Raw genomic sequence first — 26,804 nt, 5'->3', positions numbered from 1 at the left:
CCTTGCTGGGTATTTATTTCTTGGATATTTATTTATTGTGTAGGGGAACGATGGTTTATTTATTGTTTGGGGGCTCGGCCGCCATTCTGGGTGCCTAATAAAGCACTCCCGCCCTCTCTCCGCCTCGCTTCTTTTCAGAGAAGGGGTGCCTGATTCCCAGTGGGGGCCTCGAATGGACTCTGCAGCCTCTGGCAACCTGGGACCCCTCTCTGCTCCTCCATTTGGGGGGTTCCTGGCCCACCTTTCCCCGCTCTGGCTTGCCCAGGTGGTGGTTGCCGTAGTAACCAGCGGAGTTCTGAGGCTGAGCTCCCATTTTGGAAGCTCAAGGCGGCTGGTCTGCTTCCATCAACCTCTGACTGTAAACGGAACCCCTTGGACCTTCCCAGCGCCTCTCCTCTGGGCTGGCTCCCCGCCCCCCCCCCCAGGTCTGCCATCCTCCCACCCAGCTCTCTAAGGGCAGGGGAGGGGCTCGGGGAGTGGGGACAGTCAGAGAGGGAAGGCTGTGGGAGAACTGCCTCTGTCCCCTCTGGGTCCTCCAGACAACTCCCCCAGACGGGTTGAGATGAAGTCAGGCCAGGTCATGAGAGGCGGTCCCAGTGGGGCAGGCGGTCCATCAGCTGCTTTGGACAGTCAGATTCCTTAAGTTCATGGTTCTCAAGCTATCTGGTTCTGTCTGCTCCGTGAATGATACTTCTAGAAACTAAGACCCAGAGGGTGGATAAAGTGGCCGAGGAAGTCGGGCTGAGCGGAGTCCGGAGTCCGGCTGTGCCCTCCAGCGGGCGCTCTGGGCTTGGAGCTGGGTCTCGGAGCCGTCACTGGGGCTGGGGCCGGCCCAGTCTGGCTTGCAGTTCGTTCATCATGCCGGAGTGTGCAAGGCCAAACCTGGAGAAGGAAGACAGGCCGGGAGCTGCTCTCCAGGTGTCCACAACCTCCTGCCCTTCCCAGCCGAGTCCCCTCGCCCTGCGCTTACCCGCGTCCCAGGGGCCTTCTCCTGGCTGGCACTGGGGTCCCTTCAGGCCTCGGGGGGCTTGGCTCTGGGGGCTCCTCTAGCTGGAGAGGCCTCTGCTCAGGGGCTGCCAGGTCCCCCTCCGGTGGGGGGCTGGCCGGCTCCTGCTGCAGCTCTGGGGCGGGGCTCCGTCGGAAAGAGGGCCGGGACCGGCGCTGCGAGGAGCTGCGGGAGAGGAGCGCGCGGCTCCGCGGGGCCGAGACATCCAGGAGAGACCCGGGGAGGAGGGCCTGCGGGGACGGGGCACTGAGCACGGTGGGGCTGGCTCCACCGCTCTGCTCCGTTTGGCTCCGGGCCCTCCCCGGAACCCTCACCTCACTCCAGCCGCCAAGAGCATCCCCTCGGGGACCGCCTGCGGCCTCTTCATGTGGCCCAGGCTCAGCCTCGGCAGGGCCCTGATTTGTCGACGGGTCCTCCCGGCCTTGGATGTCTCCCAGGTCTTCCGGTTCAATCCCCTCAGCCTCTGCCCTCCGGTGCCCAGTCCCCTCGACATCTTCCACATCGCAGGGCGCGTGTGCCTCTCCCGCAGGGCTGTGGTCCCCACGCGGCCCCTCGCTGCCTTGCCCCTGCTCTCCCGCTCGCCATACCCCAGCCTCCTTTTCCAACAGCGTCTTCCCTCCTAGGAGCCCCTCAGCCGCCGCTGTGGCCGTGGTCCCCTCTGCCCTCACCGCCTGGGAGCCCGAGGTAACACCGCCCAGCCCCCAGCTTCCTTCTGCGAAGACAGAGCCCCCAGACCCCGCCCACTCTGCCCCAGGCTCGCCCTCCCTGGCCTCAAAAGCCTCCACCTGCTCACCTCTGCCGGGAACCTTCTCCTCCGCTGAGCCCTCCGGGCCAAATTCCTGCCCGCCTCTGTCCTCTCCTGCAGCCGCCACCAGTGCCTCCTCACCCCTGCCAGCTTCCTCTCTCCCTGCTGAGTCCCAGCCTCCCCCACATGACCCCTCCCAAGCCTCCCCAGCCTCTCTCTCGGGCCCTTCTCCAGTGCCAGCAGCCCATTCACTGGAAGCTGCCTTACTCTCCACAATCTCGGCAGCCCGAGAACTGGCCGGGGTATCCTCTCCATCCTGGAGGTGCAGAGCTGCGTCTTCCAGCCTCCAACCTCTATCTGCCTCCCCGGGCACTGCAGCCTCCTCCTCCTCCTCCTCGGTTTCTCCTGCATCTGCCTCTCCCCCGGACTGGCCTGGCCCGACTTCTGCCCCAGGCCTCCCCCCACCCGGCCCCTGGCTGTCTGCTCCAGCCCCTGCTCCCTTGGCTCTCTCCCCCTCTCCGCCCTCTTCCAGGACCTCGGGCCATGCAGACTCCTGGCCTCCTGCAGCCTCCCCCACCCCATCTTGAGTGCCTGTGCTCTCCTCCCAGGTGCTGCCTCTCTCTACATCTCTTCTCTGGTTTCCCCAGACTTCTGCCTCAGAGGCGGCAGGCTGGGCAGACCGCGTGCTCCTGGGACTGTCCTCCGGGCTCCTTTCTGTCTCCTCTTTGCTCAGGGCTGGAACGCTCCAGAGCTCTTCCTTACCCCCCTCCAGGTGCTCTGGTGAGGTCTGCAGGCCTCCTATCAGTTCAGGTTCTTGGCTTTCAGTTGCCTTGTGCTCGGGGCCACCACACTGTACCCCCAATTCCTCTCCACCCATCTGAGCTTCCTCCTCACTCCTCTCCTCCCTGGACCCCTTCTCAGGTCTGGCTTCTGGGGTTGCCTCAGAGTCAGCATCACCTTCAAGCTCCTTTACCGCTTCATCCGGCTGCGGCCGGGCCTCTGTGGCCGGCCAACTCTGTTTCTCCTCCTCGGCCTCCTGGGCCTGCACTGCTGCCTCCGCACTGGCTTGAGTCGCCCTGATCTCTGAGTCTTGTCTCTGCCTGGTTTCTTTCCCATCCTGATCTGCCTGGTCCTCAAAGCCCTCCCCTGCCTCCCACTCTGACCCCCCGCCTTCTGCAGCCCCCTTCCCTGCTGTCTGGTCCTTAGCCGCTTCTCCTGCGCCTTCTGTTGCCAGGGCCAGGGTCTGTTTGGGGAACAGGCTCGCCTCAGCCTCTCTATATTGATCCACATCCTCCTCCTGGGCTCCACTGGACGACTCCTCTAGGGCCAAGACTCTCCCAGTATCCTCTGGGATCCCAACTCCTGGGATTGCCCCACATTCTGTCCCCCTGATTCCTGGGAGGTCAGCCTCCTCCTCACCGGAGGTTGTCCTGGTCTCCTCCCTGCCTGAGGCTGTCCTGGTCTCCTCCTCACCAGAGACTGTCCAGGCCTCCTCCCTGCCTGAGGCTGTCCTGACCTCCTCCCTGCCTGAGGCTGTCCTGGTCTCCTCCTCGCCAGAGGCTGTCCTGACCTCCTCCTCACCAGAGCCTGTCCTGACCTCCTCCTCGCCAGAGGCTGTCCTGACCTCCTCCTCGCCAGAGGCTGTCCTGGCCTCCTCCTCGCCAGAGGCTGTCCTGGTCTCCTCCTCACCAGAGCCTGTCCTGACCTCCTCCTCGCCAGAGGCTGTCCTGACCTCCTCCTCACCTGAGGCTGTCCAGGCCTCCTCCCTACCCAAGGTTGCCCCATCCTCAGATTCTGCCCCTGGATCCCATGTCCCCTGTGCCCTTGCGCTTTGGCCATCCCTCAACATAGCCACCGCCGCTTCTTCTTCCCTCCCAGCCTCTTTGGTCCTAGTCCCCTGGGTCTCCTCTGCAACTGCCTCCTTGACTGCCTGTTCCGATTCCCTGCCATTCCCCGCCACCTCCTGCCCATCATCCCTGGCTTTCCCCTCAGGCTCCCTGTGCCAGGTCCACTCTGACTCCGCCCCTCTGGCCTCCCCTGGCTCTCTTGCCCTGACCTCTTCCTCCTCCTCCTTCTCCTGCTCCCAGGTTCTCGGTGTCTCTTCTCTGTTCACTTCCTGCTCGTTGCACTCCTGACTCTCCTGGGTTTGGCTGCTCCTGCCTGGGCCAGCCTCTGCCTCAGACTTCTTTCTGGCCTCCAAGGGGGCACTAGGCTCCTGGCACCTGGACGCCTTGGCTGCCTCCCAGGCCCCAGCGTCCTGCCTGTCCCCTTGAGACCCGTGGGAGCTGCCTTCTCCCTGACTCCAGGTCTGTTCTGTAGCTGAGCTGCCTTTCCGGTGGCATCTAGCCTCTCCAGGCCTTGCCAGTCCTCCATTCCCCTTGCTCTGCCTGCTTCCAAGGTCCTCCAGGGCCTCCTGGGCTTCCTCCTCTACCGCGCTCCCTGGCCTGCCTGCAGTCACCTCCCCCAGTTCCTTGGCTGCACACGCTTCCCTCCTCTCCGCAGTGGGGACCTCATCTCCTAAAAGGTAGGAGACAAAGGTGCTGAAGGAATCCTAGAAGAAGGGGGAGGTCAGGGGAAAGGCATTAAGGGAAGGCCCGGCCCTCTCCTGGGGGCCCTGGGCCAGAGGGACGCAGAATAGAAAGAGGGGCTCTGGGATCTGGGAGGAGGACAGCAGGCTTTGCAGAAGGAACAGGAAAGGGCCCAGATTGGAGGCCCGTGGGTATGCTTGTGGAGGTGGGAGGCCTGAAACCCAGGCGAGACTGGGCCAGGAGGCTGTCTGATCCTGGGGAGGGAACCCCAAGTCTGAGGAGAGACTCAGAGGGAGGAGGGAGGTGAGAGCCCGGGAGCAGGGTGAAAGTTGCCGGCATCTCTTTGCCCCTCTCACCAGTGCCCCCCTCAAGGCCTGATGCAGCCCGGGGAGATGTAGCCGGAGGAAATTCATCCTGTCTGTCTCTTGGGTGTCCACAAAGCTGACAATGACTGTCCCCACCCACCAAGACAAGCCACCTTCCCCAAGCCCCAGGACACTTCCTCTTCCTCTCTCCCCCATGACGCATCCTCACCCGGGCCCTACCCACCTTCCACCTTCCACCTTCCGCAGCGCCCACAGCAGCTTCTAGCCCCTGCTGGGAAGTGGGTGTGCACCACAAGTGGAGCTCAGGTGCACCTCTGGAGCTAAAGGGCAGGGGAGGAAGGCAGTAAGGGAAAATATGGGAGCAGGAGATCCAGAATCTGGGATGGGGGCGGGAGGCCTGTGGCAACTGCAGCCGAAGTGACTCAGGTCTTGTATTCAAACCTCAGCCATTTCCACCTCCCCCCAGGCCACAGCCACTCGGTGAGAGGAAGCTGGGGTTTGTGGTTCCTGTTTTGCCTGAGGACAAGGAGTGGAGTGATGAGGGGGCTGGTGAGAGCTGGGGCTTCTCATTTCAGGGTCATTAAGGCTTCCCCAAGGGGATGGAGGGGCCGCATTGGTGGCTTCAATGCCTGATCCCTCATCTGTAGTGATTCTGGTGAAACAACACTTGGCTAGACTTTGTATTGTGGTTATTTCTGTCTACCTTCCACTCTCCTGTGAGTTCCTTGAGGGCAGAGGCCATGTATGATAAAAATTGCTGAATTTCTAGAGCCCTGCAGGGCGGTAGGACCCCGTTTTCATTGGTTGAGTGACCTGGAAAGAGGACCAAAAGGAGCGCATATCAAACAGCAGTCTGTGGGCCTGGTGGTGAGAAAGGGCTGGTTCGGGAGGGTACCGGCTATAGGAAGCCCACAGGAGAGATTAGCGGGGAAGGAGGTGACGGAGAAAATTCAGAATGCTGCTTTACCACCTAAAGGTAGGTAAGGGAATCCACTCCTTATTTGGGACTATGTGAAATGACATTGATGTACACAGTCTTCCCTTAGTCCCCTTCTGGAGCCCCAGTTCCCATATTTCCAATTAGAGGGACAAATGAGATCACAGCACCAGAATCTTGGGCCTTAAAATCATCTGGTCTAAGCACCATTGCAGGCAGGACTCCTGCCTGCTCAGCCTGCACCCTGTCTCTGGTACTCTACTTCTTATTGCTAAAAGGGTCTCTAAGGTCACTTCTGTATGACCTCTAACTTTGTATGATCATCAGTAACTTTCCTTTTTTGTTTTCTCATCTGTAAAACCGGGATTGGACTACTTCTGTGATATCCTTTGGTTCTAGGATAATTTGGGAATGCCTTGAATACTGCCAATAAATAATTCAAGGAAATCCTCTAAGGTGGATGTTACCTTTGCATTCAGTTTCGAAAAGCAATCTAAGGGCGACAGATAAGAATAAGAATAACCTGAAGATGTCCCTCTTTGTTCCCAGCCAAAAACAATCCAGTCTGAAAGGAGTAGCCCGGCGGCCATATTTGTTTCTGGCAAGTGAAGACCGCGAGGGCTGAAGCAGCTCGCCGCCATGATTAGTGCTGGCTCAATCCAGTCACAGCCTTGGGCGCCCTTACTCGAACGTCAGGGCTCTTCTGGATGATCCCACCCACTCCTGTTCTAAAGTAGCGGGTTCTACGGTTCTCCTGGCCTCTCTGGGTCCCACACCCCGAAACTGAGAATGTCTACAGCGAAAACCCCGATAAAATCCGGAAATGGTGAAGACCTCGGAGCACGTGACGGGGAACCCGCTGTTGCTGTCACATGACCAGTCAACCTGTTGTTCCCGGTGCGGAATGTTCAGCTGCTCTTAAAGGTACAGACTCTGGGGACCCCTGCTTTAGAGGTGTTGGGGGGAGAGTCCGTCGGGTGCAGCGTCATGGGGCGTGCGAGAGCGCGAGATGGATCCCCGGTTTAGCTCAGCGGATCGCCGGGCGCGAGTGCAGCAGAGAAGCCGCGGCTGGGACCGGCGGTGGGGCGTTGATCCATCTCACAGGTCGCAGACCCTCATCCGTCCCGTCGGAGCCGGTTCTGAACTTTCACTGACGTTGGAACCCTCGGAGGATCTGAACTTGATGCCATGGCAGGCTGTGCAGGCTCGCGGCGGCGGCGCCTTTCGGATTCCGAGGGTGAGTATCACGCCCCGCCCTCACTGGAGTGACTGCCTCTGCCCCGCGACCTCCCAGGGAGAACACGCGTGGGGTCATCATACCTTCTCGCCCTCCCAGGAGAGGTGTCCACCCCGGAACCTCGGCCCCCTCCGCTGGGCGGGCAAGGCGCCCATTGGAAGAACGCGGTGGGCTTCTGGTGAGTCGCTTGAAGCGTTCAACAGGAGTAAAAATGGGGTGAAAGTGATGGGGGTAGGGGAAAGAGGGAAGAAAGAGTTGAACTGCAGAAAAGGAGCTGAATCCGCAAATATTTACTGACCCAGTTGATTTGCCCTGAAGTAATGTGTAAATTTCCCAATCATATCATCTTCTTACCACCTTGAGTTTTAGTGGAAGATCCTCACCTGTAGGATTATTTGCTTGTTTTTGCTCCAACCAATTAAGCTTTTAAATTTGTAAATACACATTTATTTTAAAGAAAACTTTAAATCACTACTCGAGACAGCCAATATTTTCCTATGCACATTTAAATAAATGCATCACTGCTTTTGAAAAGGTCATCTGTCTACATTCTAAAATCATTTAAGTACTGAGCCTTGAGAAATACTTCTAGCACTGCCTGGCGGGGTGGGCAGCTCAGTTGTTCTACAGCCTTGTCCAGATGTGCCAAGGTTGCAGGTTCGATCCCTGGTCAGGGCATATAACAAGAGTCAACCAATGAGTGCATAAATAAGTGGAACAACAAAAATCAATGTTTCTCTCTCTCTCTCTCTAAAATCAATAAATTAGGTATATACTGCCTGACCTGTGGTGGCACAGTGGATAAGGCATCGACCTGGGATGCTAAGGTCACTGGTTTAAAACCCTGAGCTTACTGGGTTGAGGCACATATGAAAAGCAACTACTATGAGTTGATGCTTCCCACTTTCCCTCTTCTCTCTTTTTCTCCTCTCTCTGAGATCAATAAAAAGAATCTTTAAAAAAAAATACTTCTAGCTCTCACCTGAACATCAAGGTCTTGGGTGGCAGATTGGGTTGGAAGTGACTTCCCGTGTGACTCTACTCACCTCTCCTCTCTGAGCCTCATTTTCTCAGCAGTAAAATGGGAAGAGCAATAGTACCCCTTTCCAAAGGCTTGTGGAAGGGATACGTGAAATCTGGTGCTGGACCCAGTTCCATTCCCATCACTGAGCCTGGGAGATGAGAGGAAGCAAACAAGATCCTTCATGGGCCTGACCAGGTGGTGGCGCAGTGGATAGAGCGTCGGACTGGGATGTGGAGGACCCAGGTTCGACCGCAAGCTCATCTGGTTTGAGCAGGGCTCACCAGCTTGAGCCCAAGGTCACTGGCTCTAGCAAGGGGTCACTTGGTCTGCTGTAGCCCCTGGTCAAAGCACATATGAGAAAGCAATCAATGAACAACTAAGGAACCGCAACGAAGAATTGATGTTTCTCATCTCTCTCCCTTCCTGTCTCTCTGTCCTTCTCTCTGACTCTGTGTACTCTCCCACACACACACACACACACACACACACACACACAAAAAATCATAAAAGATCTTTCATGGATTGTAAAGGACTTTGGTATTACCTGTTTGGATCCCTACAGCACACTACAAGGTAGAAGAGAAATTTGTATCCCCACTTTACACATGAATAGACTGAGGCCACTCAAGTAGGAAGTGTCAGACATAAGACCTGAACATAGTCCTTTGGTTTCAAGCCCTGGGAGTTTTCTACTGCACCACAGTGCATCAGAGACAGTGGATCAGTGGATGAGAAGTGCCCCAGGAACTGGTGGGAGTGCAGAGGAACAGTCATCAGGATGACTTTCTTGGCCTTGGCCGGTTGGCTCGACGGTAGAATGTTGGCCTGGCATGTGGATGTCCTGGGTTCGAATCCCACCCAGGGCACATGGGGGAAGCACCCATCTGCTTCTTGACCCCTCCCCCTCTCACTTCTCTGTATCTCTCTACCTAGCTAGCTAGCTCTCTCTCTCTCCCCTCCCCTCCTGCAGCCATAGCTCGATGGAGCAAGTTGGCCCAGGTGCTAAGGATGGCTCCATGGCCTCTGCCTCAGGCACTAAAAGAAATGGCTTTGGTTGCAACAGAGCAAGGGCCCCAGATGGGCAGAGCATCGCCCCTTAGTGGGCTTGCCAGGTGGATACCAGAGGGGGTGGACATGCAGGAGTCTGTCTCTGCCTATTGTCCTCTCGTTAAAAAAAAAAGAGGACTTTCTTCTTTTCCTGGGAAAAGTCTGGGAGATTAGATATGAACCCAAGTCTGTGATCCCAAAGCCCATATTTATTTATTTTTTAAGTGAGAGAGACAGGGAGACAGAAGGATAGACAGGGACAGACAGAAAGGGAGAGACGAGAAGCATCAATGCATAATTGCGGTGCCTTAGTAGTTCATTGATTGCTTTCTCATATGTGCCTTGACTAGGGTGGGGGGTACTCAAGCTGAGCCAGTGACACCTTGCTCAAACCAGCGACCTTTGGGCTCAAGCCAGTGACCATGGGGTCATGTATAAAGAAAAAAGTGGGAGCTGATTGAAGGAAAGGGGGAGGTTTGGTGTTAGGATTGTGGATAGATTGTAGGCCTGAAAGGAGGTTCAGATCTGTTCTTTTATGTCAATTTTGTCTCAATAAGACTTGGGGGGGGGGGCGCTGTCCTTCTCACTCCAGGCTCCTGGGCCTTTGCAACAACTTCTCTTACGTGGTGATGCTCAGTGCTGCTCACGACATCCTTAGCCACAAGAGGGCATCTGGGAACCAAAGCCATGTAAGTGACCCTCTCTACCTCTGCCACTGTGTTTAGTCTCTGTGGGAAGATGCGGGGCTCACCCTGGGGCAGAGACTCCCTTGAAAAACTCATGGAATGGGGTAGCCAAGGGGTGGGGTGAGGAGGCTAAGGTCCCCAGTCTCCCAGATCTCAGAGCAGGAAGGGTCTATAAGAATCACTTGGTGCCAGGTGTACAAACTCAGATGCTAGCTGGGCAGGACCACGGTCTATGGCGGAGTTTCTTAACCCTCACACTGGGAACATTCTGAGCCGGGTAATTCTGGGTTGGGAGCGGTCCTGTGCATTCTTGGGTGTTTAGCATAGGCTTCTTCACTAGGTGCCATAGCACCCCCTGACCTCCAGTTCATTTTCTCCCCTGACCTCCAATATTGACAATCAAGAATGTCTCCTGCCTGACCAGGCAGTGGTGCAGTGGATAGAGCATCAGACTGGGATGCGGAGGACCCAGGTTCAAGACCCCGAGGTCGCCAGCTTGAGTGTGGGCTCGTCTGGTTTGAGCAAAGCTCACCAGCTTGGACCCAAGGTCGCTGGCTGGAGCAAGGGGTCACTCGTTCTGCTGTAGCCCCCTGGTCAAGGCACATATGAGAAAGCAATCAATGAACAACTAAGGTGTCGCAACAAAAAACTAATGATTGATGCTTCTCATCTGTGTTCCTGTCTGTCTGTCCCTACCTATCCCTCTCTCTGACTCTCTGTCTCTGTAAAAGAAAAAACAAAACAAAACAGAATGTCTCCAGATGTTGCCAGCTGTTCCCTGTGGGATGTAATCACCTCCGGCTGAGACCCTGTGGTCTGTGAGGAGCTGGAGGGCACATGGCCGAGGGAGCAGCTGCCACCTGGCCAGTCCAACAGGGAATTCGGTCCAAGATCAGATTTTTTGGAAGCCCACATTTTTTTCATGAAAGCTCCTGAATGTGTTACTCAAATAAATTCCATTTACAGGGCCACTCTTGGCCTGTGGGTCATTCGATGGAAGGCTTCTCCTCCATGTTGTGCATACAGAGAAACTGAGGTCCGGGAGGCCAGTGCTGACCCAAGGCCGTCCCTTCAAGTTCGGGCAGAGCTGGGACTGGAGCCACGCCCTGTTTGTCTGCCCTCCTACCTCCCTGGGTCAAAGACTTGCTTCTGTCTCATCAGGTAGACCCAGACCCAGTGCCCACCCCCCCCAGCAACTCATCCCGATTTGACTGCAACTCAGTCTCCACAGCTGTGAGTACCCATGTGGCCCTGCCCGGACTCCCCCTGCCCGCCCCCACTGTACCCCCTCGGCGTCCAGCTGGGGCTGTCCTAATCGTAATAAGTAAGACTGCCACTTCCTGAGCCCTTTCTATATGTAGCTAATATTGGTGTATTCAGACGAGATTGGGCGCGTTCAGGGTGGTATGGCCGTAGACAAATAATATTGGTGTATTCAATCCACACTATAGTACTAGGAGCGAGGCAGTATAGTCGCCCTCCGTTTTCCAGGTGAGGAGACTGAAACTCAGAGAATGTGAATGTCTTGGTACCCAGCTAAGGAGCAGCAGAGCTGGGACTTGAACCCAGATCTGAATGCACAACCCATGCTTGTAGCAGGTCTAATTGGCTGGGGTCTGTATTTCCTTAGCCACTTGATTTAGAGGTGTGTCCCCGGGAAGGTCTGGGGTCTCACTCTGCTCTCCTGTCCCAGGCGGTGCTCCTAGCAGACATCCTCCCCACCCTTGTCATCAAATTGCTGGCTCCTCTTGGCCTCCACCTGCTGCCCTACAGGTCTGGGTGTGGACATCTGGGGGAGAGGTGGTCGGAGTCTGTGAGGTGGCCAGGAGGGTCGGAGGCAGTGAGGGCCCAAGCTGACTGTCCCTTCCCTCCCCACCCTCCCCCAGCCCCCGGGTTCTCGTCAGTGGGGTTTGTGCGGCTGGAAGCTTCATCCTGGTTGCCTTTTCCCACTCAGTGGGGACCAGCCTGTGTGGTGAGTGAGATTTGGTATCAGGTGGGGGGCCCAGAGGAATTGCAACAGAGCATTTGTGGGAGCAGTCTGCCCACCTCCCCAAAGGAAAGGAGTTATTTCTGTAACCCTGAGAAGCTGCTAGGACTGTGTGAGTAGGAGGCAGGAGATGAGGTCATCGTGGAGGGGTAGGTGGTGGGGGATGGGAGGAAGTGGGTGGGTTCGATGGAGGCTGAGATGAGCGGAGGAACCAAGACTCTCCCACTGGGGTGGAGGGCGCATCCAGGCTGGGTTCTTTCTCCTGCCTGACAACGGTGGGTGTTAGTGCGCCCCTGTGAGAGGACCTGCAGAGGAAGGGTTGGTTCTACTTCAGATCTGGAGCCCCGCCCATCCGAGGATCTATGTTTGGCCCCTCTGAGCTGATGCAGAGGAGGCCACAATGAGACACCTTAAGGGACGGGCTATTGGGAAAGGGCTAGGTGTGGCCACTGTCGTGCTTGTCCTCCCGCAGGTGTGGTCTTGGCTAGCATCTCATCAGGCCTGGGGGAGGTCACCTTCCTCTCACTCACCTCCTTCTACCCCAGGTAAGCAGGCAGAGCGGGGAGCGGGGCAAGGAGGCCCCCTGCTGGCTCTTGTCCTCTTAGTGTTCCAGTGTCTCCTTCTCAGGGCGGTGATCTCCTGGTGGTCCTCAGGGACAGGAGGAGCAGGGCTGCTGGGGGCCCTGTCCTACCTGGGCCTCACGCAGGCCGGCCTCTCTCCCGGGCACACCCTGCTGTCCATGCTGGGTGTCCCCGTCGCGCTCCTGGCCAGGTGAGCTGCCCAGGGCCAGAGGGGGAGGGGCTCCGGGAGAGAACACCAGCTCCTGATCACAGTCCTCAGACCCTACAGCCTCGTTAGGAGGGACCTAGGTTAGGGCCAGAGGGGGAGGGGCTCCAGGAGAGAACACCAGCTCCTGATCACAGGCCTCAGACCCTACAGCCTCGTTAGGAGGGACCTAGGTTAGGGCCAGAGGGGCAGGGGCTCCGGGAGAGAACACCAGCTCCTGATCACAGTCCTCAGACCCTACAGCCTCGTTAGGAGGGACCTAGGTTAGGGCCAGAGGGGGAGGGGCTCCGGGAGAGAACACCAGCTCCTGATCACAGTCCTCGGATCCCTGCAGCCTCGTTAGGAGGGACCTAGGTTAGGGCCAGAGGGGGAGGGGCTCCGGGAGAGAACACCAGCTCCTGATCACAGTCCTCAGAGCCCTACAGCCTCGTTAGGAGGGACCTAGGTTCTGGACAGTGAGGCCTTTGGAATGAGGCCTGGGTTTGAGTCTGGAGCCGCCCCTTGTTGGCTGTGTGATATGGGACAAGTTGCTTTACTTCTCTGACCCTCAGTTTTCCCATCTATCAAATGGTGGTCATTCTACTTGCTTCCTTGTGAGGGGATGTGTATGACGTGTGCAAAACCGTGCGGTTATTGAAGGGGGACAAGGGTGGACTTTATTAATTTTATGTGTATTTTTATGTGTATTAGAAAAAAATTTAGTCAATGAAACCTGTAATTTCACAGATTATTGCTTAGGACAAGGCTCTGTAGGAAAAGGGAATCAATTGAAAGTATTAAGAAGAAAATATACGCAGGAGGACTGTGGACATCACAGCATGAAGACAAAACACTAGTGAAATTTGGAATGCTCTGAGCCTATAATAGGTAGTAGCGCCCTGGCCGGTTGGCTCAGCGGTAGAGCGTCGGCCTAGCGTGCGGAGGACCCGGGTTCGATTCCCGGCCAGGGCACATAGGAGAAGCGCCCATTTGCTTCTCCACCCCTCCGCCGCGCCTTCCTCTCTGTCTCTCTCTTCCCCTCCCACAGCCAAGGCTCCATTGGAGCAAAGATGGCCCGGGCGCTGGGGATGGCTCTGAGGCCTCTGCCCCAGGCGCTAGAGTGGCTCTGGTCGCAACATGGCGACACCCAGGAGGGTCGCAATGTGGCGACGCCCAGGATGGGCAGAGCATCACCCCCTGGTGGGCAGAGCATCGCCCCCTGGTGGGCGTGCCAGGTGGATCCCGGTCGGGCGCATGCGGGAGTCTGTCTGACTGTCTCTCCCTGTTTCCAGCTTCAGAAAAATGCAAAAAAAAAAAAAAAAGGTAGTAGCTACAACAATTATTAGATTAACAGTCAAGAAAACTGTCTGGCTTAGTGTGAGCCAGGCGTCAGAACGACGGCCTAGTGGGAGAAGCAACAAGGAGACAAGTTTCAGCTCCAGTCTGCCCGGTGGCGGTGCAGTGGACGCCGAGGCTGCCGGTTCGACACCCTGAGGTCACTGGCTCTCAGTGCGGGGTCACTGGCTTGAGGAATACTCATCCACACCGTCCCAAAGCTCACCAGCTTGAGCCCAAAGGTCGCTGGCGTGAAAAGCCCAAGGTTGCTGGCTGAGCAAGGGGACTTTGGCTCTGCCCTGGTCAAGGCACATATGAGCAGCTCAACATAACTAAAGTGAAAGCAGCTGCGAGTTGATGCTTCTCACTCTCTCTCTCCCTTCTTGTCTCTCTCTCTCCTTTCCTATCTCTCTCTCTCTCAAAAAAAAAAATTGTTTGGCCTTGGCTGGTTGGCTCAGTGGTAGAGCATCGGGCCAGCGGGTGGAAGTCCCGGGTTTGATTCCCAGCCAGGGCACACAGGAGAAGCGCCCATCTGCTTCTCCACCCTTCCCCCTCTCCTTCCTCTGTCTCTCTCTTCCCCTCCCACAACCAAGGCTCCACAGGGGCAAAGTTGGCCCGGGTGCTGAGGACGGCTCCATGGCCTCTGCCTCAGGTGCTAGAATGGCTCCGGTTGCAATGGAGCGATGCCCCAGATGGGCAGAGCGTCTCCTGCTAGTGGGCATGCCGGGTGGATCCCGGTTGGGCACATGCAGGAGTCTGTCTGTCTGCCTCCCCGCTTCTCACTTCAGAAAAGTACAAAAAAAAAGTTTTAGCTCCAGAGAGGAAAGCATTTTTCTACAATTAGAGCGGTCAGTCAGGGTGGTATGCCTCAGCAGAGTGTAGAAATAGGGGGCTGCCCAGGGATGGAGTGACCTTCCTCCCCTGACAGAGGCTTGTCTTGTTCCACGTCCTCCTAGCTATTTCTTTTTGCTGACATCTCCCGAGTCCCCGGACCCTGGAGGAGAAGAAGAGGCAGAGAGGGAAGCTCGTCAACCCCTGATGAGCAGCGGGGCCACAGAGTCGAAGCCAGGTAGGAGACACGGGGGCCACAGAGCGCCGCGCGCCCTCTGGGTTCCTCTCTGTGGGGACAGCAGGAAGGGGAAGTGGATGTGTGTGTTGGTTGTGGGAAGAGCCATTCACATTCATCTACTCAGGAAATACTCATGGAGGACTCACTAGGTGCTGGGCCTCCCGGTCGCCGCGGGTGCAGTGGTGAGCGAGATAAGGAAGTGAGGCAGACTCGTGAACGGCTGAGTCAGACACGTGCTTTTCACACGGCTGCTGGAAGGATGTAGAGCAGTGATGTGCTAGAAAGTGACAACTGGGGGACATGGAGAGGCGTGCTGCTCAGAGGAGGTGGTCAGTGAGGCCTTCTGAGAGAGAAGGCGTCAGCCCCACGGACATCGGGGTGAACAGGTTCCCGGCCGAGGGAGCAGCAAGTGCTGAGGCCCTGTGGCAGGAAAGAGGCCTGGGTGTCCACGGGACAGAAAGAAGGGGCCAGTGTGGCTAGGGACAGCCACCACTGCACAAGAGCTGTGAAGCGGTCTTATCTGCTTCATTCTTTTTTTTAAATCACAGTGGAATAGACGTAACGTGAAGTGTACCAACGTGACTATTTAAATTGTACAGTCCTGTGCATTCATGCTGTTGGAAGGCTGGTGGGTGCTCCCACCAGCACCCCTTTGCTGGTCTGTATGCCCAGCCTCACCTGCCCTCTCTCCCTGCCCCCCTGCAGACTCCAGCTCAGACCTCTCCCTTCAGGAAAAGTGGACTGTATTCAAGGTATGCATGGTGGCCGCGGCCTGTCCCTGTCGGTGGCCAGTGTCCGTCTCCCAGCCCTCCACTTAGCTCGTGTCTCTGACCCTCCCAGGGCCTGCTGTGCTACATCATCCCCTTGGTCTTGGTTTACTTTGCTGAGTATTTCATCAACCAGGGACTTGTGAGTAAGGGCTGCGGGAGGGGTGTGGAAATAGAGATGGTGGGGGGACTCACATGTCCCCGTTCATGTCCCCGGTCTGGCCCTCACTGCAGTTTGAGCTCCTCTTCTTCCGGAACACATCCCTGAGTCATGCTCAGCAGTACCGCTGGTGAGAAGGGTGCGGGTGGGCAGCCGGGTGGGCAGTCTGTTGGGAGGGCCTGGGTTGGGAGGGGCTGCCATGCGCGGGGACCCCGGAGGGGCTTCCTCTTACCCGCGGCCCCTCTCTCAGGTACCAGATGCTGTACCAGGCCGGCGTCTTCGCCTCCCGCTCTTCTCTGCGCTGCTGCCACATCCGCTTCACGTGGGTCCTGGCTCTGCTGCAGGTACTGGGTCCCTGGCCCTTGCCCCATTCCCACCTCGGCTCCTCGTGTCCCCAGGTCCCCAGTGCTTCCGTCCCGCAGCAGAAAGTGTTGTTTTTTTCTTGCTCACTGTCGTGTTCTAAGCATGAGGAACAGAGGCCAGCAGGGCTCCATGTCTGATGTGTCCTCTGCAACTCGGCAAACGTGGACATCGTTTGCAGCATCTGAACTCAGTGGCTGTGTGACTTAGGGCAGACCTCTGAACCAGTTGGAACCTCGGTTTCCTCATCTAGAAATCAGGGCTGGCCAACACCTCCTTCGCAGGGCAGTAGTAAGAAATAGACATGAGAAGAAAACTGAGAGAACAAGATGTTATGTTGTGTCTTCATCAGTTAGAACCATTGTGATGATTTTGCACAAGCCGCATGCAGAGAGAGGCACAGGCTTTCAAATAACATTCTAACAGTAAGAAAATGTACAATTCTTTTATTCTGCACAGTTAACTATAATAGGATCAGTGGCATTGTATTCAATAGATTATAGATCTCGAGGCTGGTGAGCAAACTCAGCTATCCATGACAAGAGTAATCTACAGCTTTAAGAAAAAGAATCTTTCCCTACAACAGTGTAAGAGAAGTACTTTTAGACCCGTGGTGGCGCAGTGGATAAAGCGTCGACCTGGAACGCTGAGGTCACGGGTTTGAATCCCTGGGCTTGCCTGGTCACGGCACATACAGGAAGCAGCTACTACGAGTAGATGCTTCTCGCTTCACCCCACTCTTCCCCTCTCTCTCTCTCTCTCTCTCTCTCTCTCTCCCTCCCTCCCTCCCTCCTTCCCTTCCTCCCTCCTCCCTCTCCAAAAATCAATAGATAAAATCTAAAAGAAAACAAACAAAAAAAGAAAAGTACTTTTGCATAACTAACATGTATTGTTTATACAGTTCTGAAGGTAAATATCAAAATAAACTTTCAACTATTATAGGAAAGTCTTTTTGCCCTTTTCAATTTACTTAAATCTATAAGATCTAGAATAGTATAGGTTACACTTGAATGTCATGGCAACAGAATGCAAATACCCTCTAACATTCTCCTTTGTTTATTTAAGCAGTGCCATCAGCCCAGGGCTTTGTAACCCCCAAAATCCCAAGTTATTGTGTCAACAATTATTTTTTTTTTCCACTGATTTGAAAGAAAAGGAAGCATCAACTCGCTGTTCCCCCTAGTTGTGTTCCCACTGATCGCCTCTCAGATGTGCCCTGACCAGGGCTCGAACCAGCGACCTCAGTGCTCCGGGACGATGCTCTGTCCACTGCACTACTGGCCAGGGCAACAGTTCTTAACTCAGTGTTCTTCATTAGATGCTACTGAAATGTAGTTTATGATTTTAATTATAAATTCAACCAAGGCTGCTTCGTAGAAAGGGGCTCGTAATCATTTAACTCCATTACAGGAAGCGTCTAGCTGGCCTAGTGCTGGGGATGAAGGTGTTTGTAGTGCCCGCCGGTCACGTTAGTGTTACCAGAGTGTGTTCTTTTAACCCTTTGAGTAGTGCATTTTCTTCATGCTCGCTGACCCCGGGGGAGTGAAGTGTTTTGTTTTTTTCAAAAAATGAAATTAGTTCCAGTTCCAGTTTTATTAACTTAAAATCATGTTTGTTTGATAACCCATTTATGGAAACAAGAAGGACATACATTTGCCTTTTTTTAATGTTGCCTTCCACATGTACGATCGTATACTCCGGACGGTCAGGAGGCACGAGGACATCCGTGAATGTGCGTCCTGCTCACAGGGTTAAACGCAGATTTCTGAGCCTAGCGCAGACGGAATGAGCCAGAAGCTCTGAGGGGAAGGCCTGTGAGGGTAGCAAGATGCTCCTGCAATCTTCATGTGACCCGCCCTGGTGGCAACCCCTGGCACTCGCAGATGGCCATGTGGGGGTCCCCTGAGGGACCGGGGCGCGAGGAAGGACCCACACCTTTGGGTGGGGTCAGAGAGGCCTCCCGGAAGAGGTGGGCACGGCTAAGCAGGAGCTTCTCAGCCTCAGCTCTCGGGCCACGTTGTTCTTTGTCTTGGGCTGTCCGGCGATGCTGGGCACACCTCTGGCCTCCATCCATTAGATGCCAGTAGCAGCCTCCATTCCCAGTTGTGACAAGAACATCTCCAGACATTGTCAAATGTCCCCTGGACAGCAGACTCAAGTCCGACTGAGAAGCGCTGGTCTAATATAGCCTCAGTATGGTAGAGCAGGGGGCAATCACAGGAGTAAGTGACCCTGATCCAAGCCGAGCTGTGAGCAGGGGTGCTGAGACCCCCAGAGAGGGAAGGTGGAACGGCATTGCAGGGGGTAGGAGAGACATGAACAAAGAGGGGAGGGAAGAGACCCACAAGGTCTAGGGTGCTGGGACAGGATAAGGAAAGGGCGTGCCCCAAACCCCGGGGTCTAGGAGGCCGGCTGGATGTTAGGGTTTGATCCAAGCCTGACGGCCCTCACCATCATCAGCGTGTCCAAAAACTGGGGCCACTGGAGGGGGTGACAGCCTCCCTTTCCTCCTGCCTCGGGTCCCAGGCTCAGCCCTCCCCTCCACCCGCCCCCACAGGGCCTCAACCTGGCCTTCCTGCTGGTGGACGTATGGGTGAGCTTCCTGCCAAGTATCTACCTCGTCTTTCTGATCGTTCTGTACGAGGGGCTCCTGGGGGGCGCTGCCTACGTGAACACCTTCCACAACATTGCCCTGGAGGTCAGCGCTGGGCCGGCGAGGGCAGCGGGTGGCCTCGCTGGGGGAAGCCAGGGCAGGGGTGTGGAGGACTGGAGCCTCACCCCTGCTCCCCACCGTCCCCAGACCAGTGACAAGCACCGGGAGTTTGCCATGGCGGCCGCCTGTATTTCCGACACCTTGGGGATCTCCTTGTCAGGGCTCGTGGCCCTGCCTCTGCACAACTTCCTGTGCCACCTCTCCTGACATTGGGTTTCTTGGGACCCAGGACATACTGACAGGTGGGCAGCCAGACCCCAGGCCCTGGGCCCAGAGCCCGCCCAGGAGCTCTGCCCCGGGACTGCCCTGCTCTCTGGGCTGTAGAGAAGCGCTGAGACCCTGTTGCCCTTTGAGCAAGGGCAACAGCTGTCTCCACTCCACGCTGATCTTGGGGACTTCCTTCCTGGCGTTACGCCCTCGGAATAAATGCCTGTAATATCGATTCATGCTTGTGCCGTTTTTCTCCTTGAAAAAAAAAAAGATGATTGTAACAGTAATCCTGCCCACTTTGGAGTGGACACAGGAGAGTGTGAAGACAGCATTTCAGCAGTCTCTGCCCGACCTTTCAGGCTGTTCATTCATTCCTTTGTATGAAGCAGTCTGTATCCATTTGTCTCCAACATGTAAGTTCTCAAACAGGCAGAGGAGCTGAAAGACTGCAGTGAGTACTCCCCTGGGTCCTACAGGAACCATTTGCTCCAGCTGTGTCAACGTGGGTCCCGCAGTCCAACTCGACTCGTTTCTGTAATGCACTTCAAAGTAGGAGGCTGGGAGCCAGCTGTGGCCATTCCTCACGCCTGTCTCTCGCTCTCCTGCTGGGTCAGCTGTGCAGGCAGCTAAGACCCCAAGCCCCCATGTGGGGGTGCCCCGAGCACGGGCAGCCTGGGCAGTCCTCAGCGTGGGCTGGGGGCTGCAGAACATTCTGAGGGCTAACTCGGGGCTGAGAGGCACCATGAAGATGCTTGTTCTAGTGCCGGAGACGTCAAGCTTACTAAAGATGGCCATGTGCTGCTTCATGAAATGCAAATTCAGCCGCTTCCTTAACAGCCAAAGGAGCAACAGTCCAGGAGACGGCACGGGTGATGGTGCCCACTTCAATTCCCTGGTCATTGGAGAACCGCTGAAATGGGCCGATCTCCACGTTTCTGGAGGTCTTCATCCCGGAATAATCAGAAACCCTGGGCTTGCCTGGTCAAGGCACATATGGGAGTTGATGCTTCCTGCTCCTCCCCCCCTTCTCTCTCTCCTCTCTCTCCACCCCCCTCTCTAAAAATAAAAAAAAAATGCTAAGGACATCCCGGAATAATCAGAAGGATTTGAAGCTGCAAAGGAAAAGGCACTTCAGTTTCTAGAACAAGTCAAAGTAAGCAGAGAGACGAACAGAGAAACACTCCTAGATGTGGCCAGAACATCCTTAGGTACTCAAGGTCATGCCGACCTCGCTGACGTCTAGCGGAGGCTGTAGTGGACTGCACTTTGACAGTTACAAACTGAGACAAACCTGTTGACCACTTCATGGTTGAGATCACGGAGCTGAAACAAATCTGAAACCAATACAAGCTTAATCAGAGGTCTCATTTCAGACCACAGGGCATGGCATCCTGATACAAAAAAAAAGTGGGAGATGCATACATCCTCACATGCAATGTGCCATTAGAATATGAAAAAACAAGTGAATTCTGGATTTTTTTTTTACAAGAGGGCAGAAGAGAGAAATTTCTAAAAACAATATTTATTGAAGATAGAGTTTTAAAAATAATAGAATGGAAAGAAAGTCTAGTGACTCAGATAAAAAGGATTTGTTATTTATCAAAAGGGAATTAACTCATTTTCTCTTGATGCCCTTGCAAAAGAAGGCACAGAGTCACAAGGAGAAATATGGAAGCCCTGGCTGGGTTTCTCAGTGGTTAGAGTATCATCCCAATATGCCAAGATTGGGTTCAATCCCCAGTCAAGGCACATACAAGAATCAGCCAGTGAGTGCATAAATAAGTGAAACAACAAATCGATGTTTCTCCCTCTGTCTCCCTCTCCCTCTCTCCCTAACATCAAATCAATCAAATAAAAATAAATCAAAATATAAAATACATTTAAATGATTCAAAAAATAAAATACAGGCCCTGACCAGTTGGCTCAGCAGCAGAGCATCAGCCTGGCATTTAGAAGTCCCGGGTTTGATTCCCGGCCAGGGCACACAGGAGAAGCACCCATCTGTTTCTCTACCCTTCCCCTTCTCCTTTCTATCTCTTCCCCTCCCACAGCCAAGGCTCCATTGGAGCAAAGTTGGCCCGGGCACTGAAGATGGCTCCATGGCCTCTGCCTCAGATGCTAGAATGGCTCCAGTTACAATGGAGTGACGCCCCAGATGGGCAGAGCATTGCCCCCTGGTGGGCATGCCGGGTGGATCCCAGTCAGGCGCATGCGGGAATCTGTCTCTACCTCCCTGCTTCTCACTTCAGAAAAAAATAAAATACATTAATAAAAAATAGAAAAGGATAAAGAAGCAAATAAGAACAACACTGTTCTGGAGAAATATGAAAAGGTTGACTCTTGTAGTGGGGTAGCTCTAAATTCTTTAAATTACCTAACTTCTGATTGGGACATGTAGGGCTTGTCTATGAATATACACTGAGAGAAGAGAAGTTCCCCTTTATTAAGAAATGTAACAGCCCTGGCCGGTTGGCTCAGCGGTAGAGCGTCGGCCTAGCGTGCGGAGGACCCGGGTTCGATTCCCGGCCAGGGCACACAGGAGAAGTGCCCATTTGCTTCTCCACCCCTCCGCCGCGCTTTCCTCTCTGTCTCTCTCTTCCCCTCCCGCAGCCAAGGCTCCATTGGAGCAGAGATGGCCCGGGCGCTGGGCATGGCTCTGTGGCCTCTGCCTCAGGCGCTAGAGTGGCTCTGGTCGCAATATGGTGACGCCCAGGATGGGCAGAGCATCGCCCCCTGGGGGGCAGAGCACCGCCCCTGGTGGGCGTGCCGGGTGGATCCCGGTCGGGCGCATGCGGGAGTCTGTCTGACTGTCTCTCCCTGTTTCCAGCTTCAGAAAAATGAAAAAAAAAAAAAAAAAGAAATGTAACAATCCTTGGTCTGTCACGTTCAAAAGACCAAATGAGCACACATTCACTGAAGTCAAAGATACAATAAGATGGCTGGAGGGCCAGTAACAATGCTATTGAAAATACATGTTTTTGATTATGATCTGGCCTGTGGTGGTGCAGTGGATAAAGTGTCAACCCGACATGCTGAGGTTGCTGGTTTGAAACCCTGGACTTGCCCAGTCAAGGTACATATGACAAGCAATCAATGAACAATGAAAGTGAAGCAACTTCTCGCTCCACACCCCCCTCTCTCTGTAAAATTAATAAAATATTTTTTAAAATACTGATGATGGCTGCGTAGTTCCAGGTGCTGGTGCAGTGGAGTTGGCAATGGCAAAAGCCCTGATTTAATATAAGGCCAGTGTATAGGGCAGGGCTCAACCTGGAGTTCAGGCATTTGCTGATGCTCATTTGCCCATTATTCCCAAGGTTCTTGCTCAGAATTCTCGTTTTGATCTTCAGGAACACTAGTTAGATTTCAAGCAGAACATTCAGAGTCAGATCAACTTGGGCATGGACTTGAACACAGGTGAGCAAATGGTAGCAGCAGAAGTAGGCATACGGAGTAGCTGTTGTGTAAAGAAACAACCTCTGGCCTGACCAGGCGGTGGCACAGTGGTTAGAGCATCAGACTGAGATGCAGAGGACCCAGGATCGAAACCCTAAGGTCACCATCTTGAGCATGGGCTCATCTGGCTTGAGCATGAGCTCACCAGCTTGACCCCAGGATCGCTGGCTTGAGCATGGGATCATAAACATGACCCCATGGCCGCTGGCTTGAGCCCAAAGGTTGCTGGCTTGAGCCCAAGGTCGCTGGCTTGAGCAAGGGGTCACTTGCTCTGCTGTAGCCCTCCAGTCAAGGCACATATGAGAAAGCAATCATTGAACAACTAAGGTGCTGTAACAAAGAATTGATGCTTCTCATCTCTCTTCCAGTCTGTCTGTCCTTCTCTTTGTCTCTCTCTGTGTCTCTGTCACAAAAAACAAACAAACAAAACACACACACAAAAAAAACCCTTCTAGGTCATACGAAAACAACCAAAGTGTCCCTCGATAGAGAACCAGATAAAGAAGATGTGGTACATATCTACTCAGCCATAAGAAATGATGACAGCCTGACCAGGCGGTGGCGCAGTGGATAGAGCGTCGGACTGGGATGCGGAGGACCCAGGTTCGAGACCCCGAGGTCGCCAGCTTGAGCGTGGGCTCATCTGGCTTGAGCAAAAGGCTCACCAGCTTGGACCCAAGGTTGCTGACTCGGAGCAAGGGGTTACTCGGTCTGCTGAAGGCCCATGGTCAAGGCACATATGAGAAAGCAATCAATGAACAACTAAGGTGTCGCAACAAAAAACTGATGATTGAGTCTTCTCATCTCTCCATTCCTGCCTGTCTGTCCCTATCTATCCCTCTCTCTGACTCTCTCTGTCCCTGTAAAAAAAATAAATAAATAAAATAAAAACCTTAAAAAAAAAAGAAATGATGACATACTGCTATTTACAACAACATGGATGGGCCTTGAGAACTTTATACTGAGTGAAATAAGTAAATCAGAAAAAGCTAAGAACTGGATGATTTTACATGGAGGTGGGATATAAAACTGAGACTCATGGACATAGATAAAAGTGAAGTGGTTACAGGGTGGGGGAACATTAGGGAGGGGGGCATGTTTACGCAAAATCATCTTTTTTCTTTATTTTTATTTTTTTTGTATTTTTCTGAAGCTGGAAACGGGGAGAGACAGTCAGACAGACTCCCGCATGCGCCCGACCGGGATCCACCCGGCACGCCCACCAGGGGGCGATGATCTGCCCCTCCGGGGCGTCTCCCTGCTGAGACCAGAGCCACTCCAGCACCCGGGGCAGAGGCCAAGGAGCCATCCCCAGCGCCCGGGCCATCCTTGCTCCAATGGAGCCTCGGCTGCGGGAGGGGAAGAGAGAGACAGAGAGGAAGGAGGGGGGGGCGGAGAAGCAAATGGGCGCTTCTCCCACGTGCCCTGGCCGGGAATCGAACCCGGGTCCCCCACACGCCAGGCCGATGCTCTACCGCTGAGCCAACCGGCCAGGGCCGCGAAATCATCTTTATACAGTTGGTATATCTCTGCAGTCCTCAAGAGGGAGATTGTGTTCCTAATCTGTGTCTTCTGAGGACTTGCCTACAGTGAGTATGCAATGAATGTTCAATTTGGAAAAAAGAGTAGGAGGCTGACTTGAATACTCTTCCCTCTACATGCTTCAGTGTGCTCATTATTCACTAGAATCCAGTTTTGTTTTGTGTTGGGTTTTTTTGTTGTTGTTCTTTTTTTGAGAGAAAGAGAGGAAGGGAGAGAGAGGGTGAGAAGCATCAACTCGTAGCTGCTTCCACTTGAGTTGTGCATTGATGGTATCTTGTACATGTTTTGACCAGGGCCTAGCCAGTGTCCCGTTGCTCAAGCTCAACCTTGGGCTTTTCACGCCAGAAACCTCTGGGCTCAAGCTGGCGAGCTTTGGGATCGTGTGGACAATCCTTCACTTAAGTCAGCGACCCACCGCTGATGAGCCCGTGCTCAGAGCCTGTGACCTCGGGGCTTCAAACTGGTGACCTCAGCATTCCAGGTTGACGCTCTATCCACTCCCCCACCACAGGGCAGGCTAAATCTAGTGTTTTTGTACAGTCATTTTTTTAGGTACAATTTATATACAGTAAAATGCACAAATTATTATAAATTTCTTAAGTAACTGGTGGGCTGAGCAGCGATTCCCATACTTCACTGTTACTGTCTCTACCATATTTGCCCTATCTATGCATACCAGTACTTTTATTTAATGTTTTTCAGAAGTGACTAACTTTTAATATAAATTGTTGCTTTAAAGGGAAGAAATGTTATTATTGAAATCATGAACTTAAAATACTAGTTATATATTTTTCTGTATGACATGTTAAAACAAATACCTAACTATTGGTATTTAAAATGAACACCCCAGGCCTTGACCAGTTGGTTCAGCGGTAGAGCGTCAACCTGGCATGTGGAAGTCCTGGGTTCAATTCCCGGCCAGGACACACAGGAGAAGCGCCCTCTGCTTCTCCACCCTTACCCCTCTCCTTCCTCTCTGTCTCTCTCTTCCCCTCCCGCAGTCAAGGCTCCCCTGGAGCAAAGTTGGCCCAGGCACTGAGGATGGCTCCATGGGCTCCACCTGGGGTGCTAGAATGGCTCCAGTTGCAGCGAAACATCACCCACTGGTGGGCAGAGCATCGCCCCCTGGTGGGCATGCTGGGTGGATCCCAGTTGGGCACATGTGGGAGTCTGTCTCTCTGCCTCCCCGCCCCCCTGTCCCACCCCTCCCCTGCTTCTCACTTTGGAAAAATACAAAAAATAAAATAAAATGAACACCCCAGTACTCCATAGGGCTACCCCATCACTGCTAATGATGTTTGTGGCCCACACTCAGAGAAATACTGACATGATGGTTAATGGAATAGACTTTGGAGGCACAGAAACCTGACTTCTGGGTCCCAGTTCTGCCATTCACTAGCTCTTTGATTTTGGACAAGTCCCTCTGTCTCTGTGCACCTCAGTTTCCCAATCTGTCAAATGGGAGTAACACTAGTGCCAACACATTATACGGTGGTTATAGAGCCTGACCTGTGGTGGAAAAGTGGGTAGCCTTGACCTCAGACACTTATGTCCCAGGTTGGAAACCCTGAGGTCGCCAACTTGAGCACGGGATCATCAATATGATTCCAAAGTCCCTGGCTTGAGCCCAAAGGTCACTATCTTGAAGCCAAAGGTCACTGGCTTGAGCAGGGGGTCACTGACTGCTGGAGCTCCCCATCAAGGCATGAGAAGCAATCAATGAACAACTAAAGTGGCACATCTACAAGTTGATGCTTCTCATGTCTCTTCTCCCTTTCTCTCTCTCTCTCTTAAAAAAAAAAAAAAAAAGATATTGTCCCTGTCTTCTTGGAGCTTGGTTGGGGCAATTTGGGCAAACAAAACACACACAAAATAAAATGAAATAGTGTGCATCAGTGAGGCTTTGGGTCTTCCAAAATTGAGACTTGATTGGCTAGAGTTGAGTGAATAAGGGAGAGCACAGCAGCTAGGATTTAGTCCCAGGCAGAAGTCCGAAGGCCACCCCCTTCTCTTCTCCAAGCTCCATTCTCTGCCTCCCCGCGGTCCACTCCCCTTCACAGTTACGATGCATCATGTTATGGTCAATATTAGCCAATAAAACAATACATCCAGAAAAATCTTTTGGGCTCAAGCCAGGGACCTCGGACTCATATTGATGATCCCGTGCTTGAGCTGGCGACCTCAGGGTTTCCAACCTGGGACATAAGTGTTTGAGGTCAAGGCTACCCACTCTTCCACCACAGACCTCTAAATTAGAGGACCCAGTTTCGGGGCCTCCCTCTGTCCCTCACGTAGGCACCGCCTGCTCTGTCAGAATCTTGGTTTTCTCATCTCCAAAAAGAGGTTAGTAAGAGCTGCTTTTCCCTCCCACCTAAAGTCTGTCATGCGTTTCCAGTGCACTCATACATTTGAAATTGCTATTCAAATGCCAGTAATGACTGTCACCTTTCTGCTTGTTGGTCGCAGTATTACAGGCATTTGGAGAGAAGCAATCTGCGAAGGGAACCAAGACGCCCACATGATCCGAGACGTTAGACTGATCAAAGCTCGTCCAGGGCGTACTTGCTGCTCTTGGGACCATTAAGGACCCCATCAAAATCTAGGCATTGACTAAATTCACCATTAAAAACACCCCCGTTCTGCTTTTTCCAGTTGGCGCTGAGTCATGGGCATGTCTCAGAACCACTGGCACAGTGCCACAAGGTGGGGGGCAAGAGAAAGTCCCATTACAAGAAGCAAAAATATGAGCTGGGGCACCCTGCTGCCAAAGCTAAGAGCAAACCCTGTCCCCTACGCACAGTCCACGTGCGGGGCGGCCACAAGAAGCGCCATGCCTTCAGGCTGGACATGGGCACCTTCTCCCGGGGCTTGGTGTTGTTGCACATGCAAAACAGGGATTATTGA

At 53.9% G+C, this 26,804-nt stretch overlaps 2 protein-coding genes and 1 pseudogene across 4 annotated transcripts; 2 read left to right on the top strand and 1 right to left on the bottom strand.

Moving 5' to 3' along the window:
* Window positions 1–18: 18 nt before the first annotated feature.
* APOBR (apolipoprotein B receptor) lies at window positions 19–5,390 on the bottom strand. Its single transcript, XM_066275559.1, has 4 exons — window positions 4,636–5,390; window positions 1,321–4,302; window positions 971–1,236; window positions 19–882 (listed from the first exon to the last, which is right to left on the bottom strand). Exons 1-4 carry the CDS (start codon window positions 4,798–4,800, stop codon window positions 813–815), a joined length of 3,483 nt encoding a protein of 1,160 aa, XP_066131656.1. The 5' UTR covers window positions 4,801–5,390; the 3' UTR covers window positions 19–812.
* CLN3 (CLN3 lysosomal/endosomal transmembrane protein, battenin) lies at window positions 4,170–19,138 on the top strand. 3 transcript variants are annotated; one of them, XM_066275562.1, is made up of 17 exons: window positions 4,170–4,275; window positions 6,092–6,466; window positions 6,569–6,779; window positions 6,879–6,957; window positions 9,443–9,539; window positions 10,698–10,769; window positions 11,230–11,309; window positions 11,423–11,508; window positions 11,996–12,068; window positions 12,151–12,294; window positions 14,580–14,692; window positions 15,398–15,444; window positions 15,533–15,601; window positions 15,694–15,749; window positions 15,870–15,963; window positions 18,537–18,677; window positions 18,780–19,138. In XM_066275562.1, exons 3-17 carry the CDS (start codon window positions 6,731–6,733, stop codon window positions 18,897–18,899), a joined length of 1,320 nt encoding a protein of 439 aa, XP_066131659.1. In that variant the 5' UTR covers window positions 4,170–4,275; window positions 6,092–6,466; window positions 6,569–6,730; the 3' UTR covers window positions 18,900–19,138. The 3 variants fall into 3 exon arrangements, with proteins under 3 accessions (XP_066131659.1, XP_066131660.1, XP_066131657.1); XM_066275563.1 differs by lacking the exon at window positions 4,170–4,275 and adding an exon at window positions 5,479–5,581 and having other exon boundaries at window positions 6,647–6,779; XM_066275560.1 differs by lacking the exon at window positions 4,170–4,275 and adding an exon at window positions 5,479–5,581.
* Window positions 19,138–26,804, top strand: LOC136335744 (T-complex protein 1 subunit zeta-like; annotated as a pseudogene).

The sequence above is a fragment of the Saccopteryx bilineata genome, chromosome 4 (assembly GCF_036850765.1).
Source record: "Saccopteryx bilineata isolate mSacBil1 chromosome 4, mSacBil1_pri_phased_curated, whole genome shotgun sequence".
NCBI lineage: Eukaryota > Metazoa > Chordata > Mammalia > Chiroptera > Emballonuridae > Saccopteryx > Saccopteryx bilineata.
This window is presented reverse-complemented; position numbering and strand designations above follow the sequence as displayed.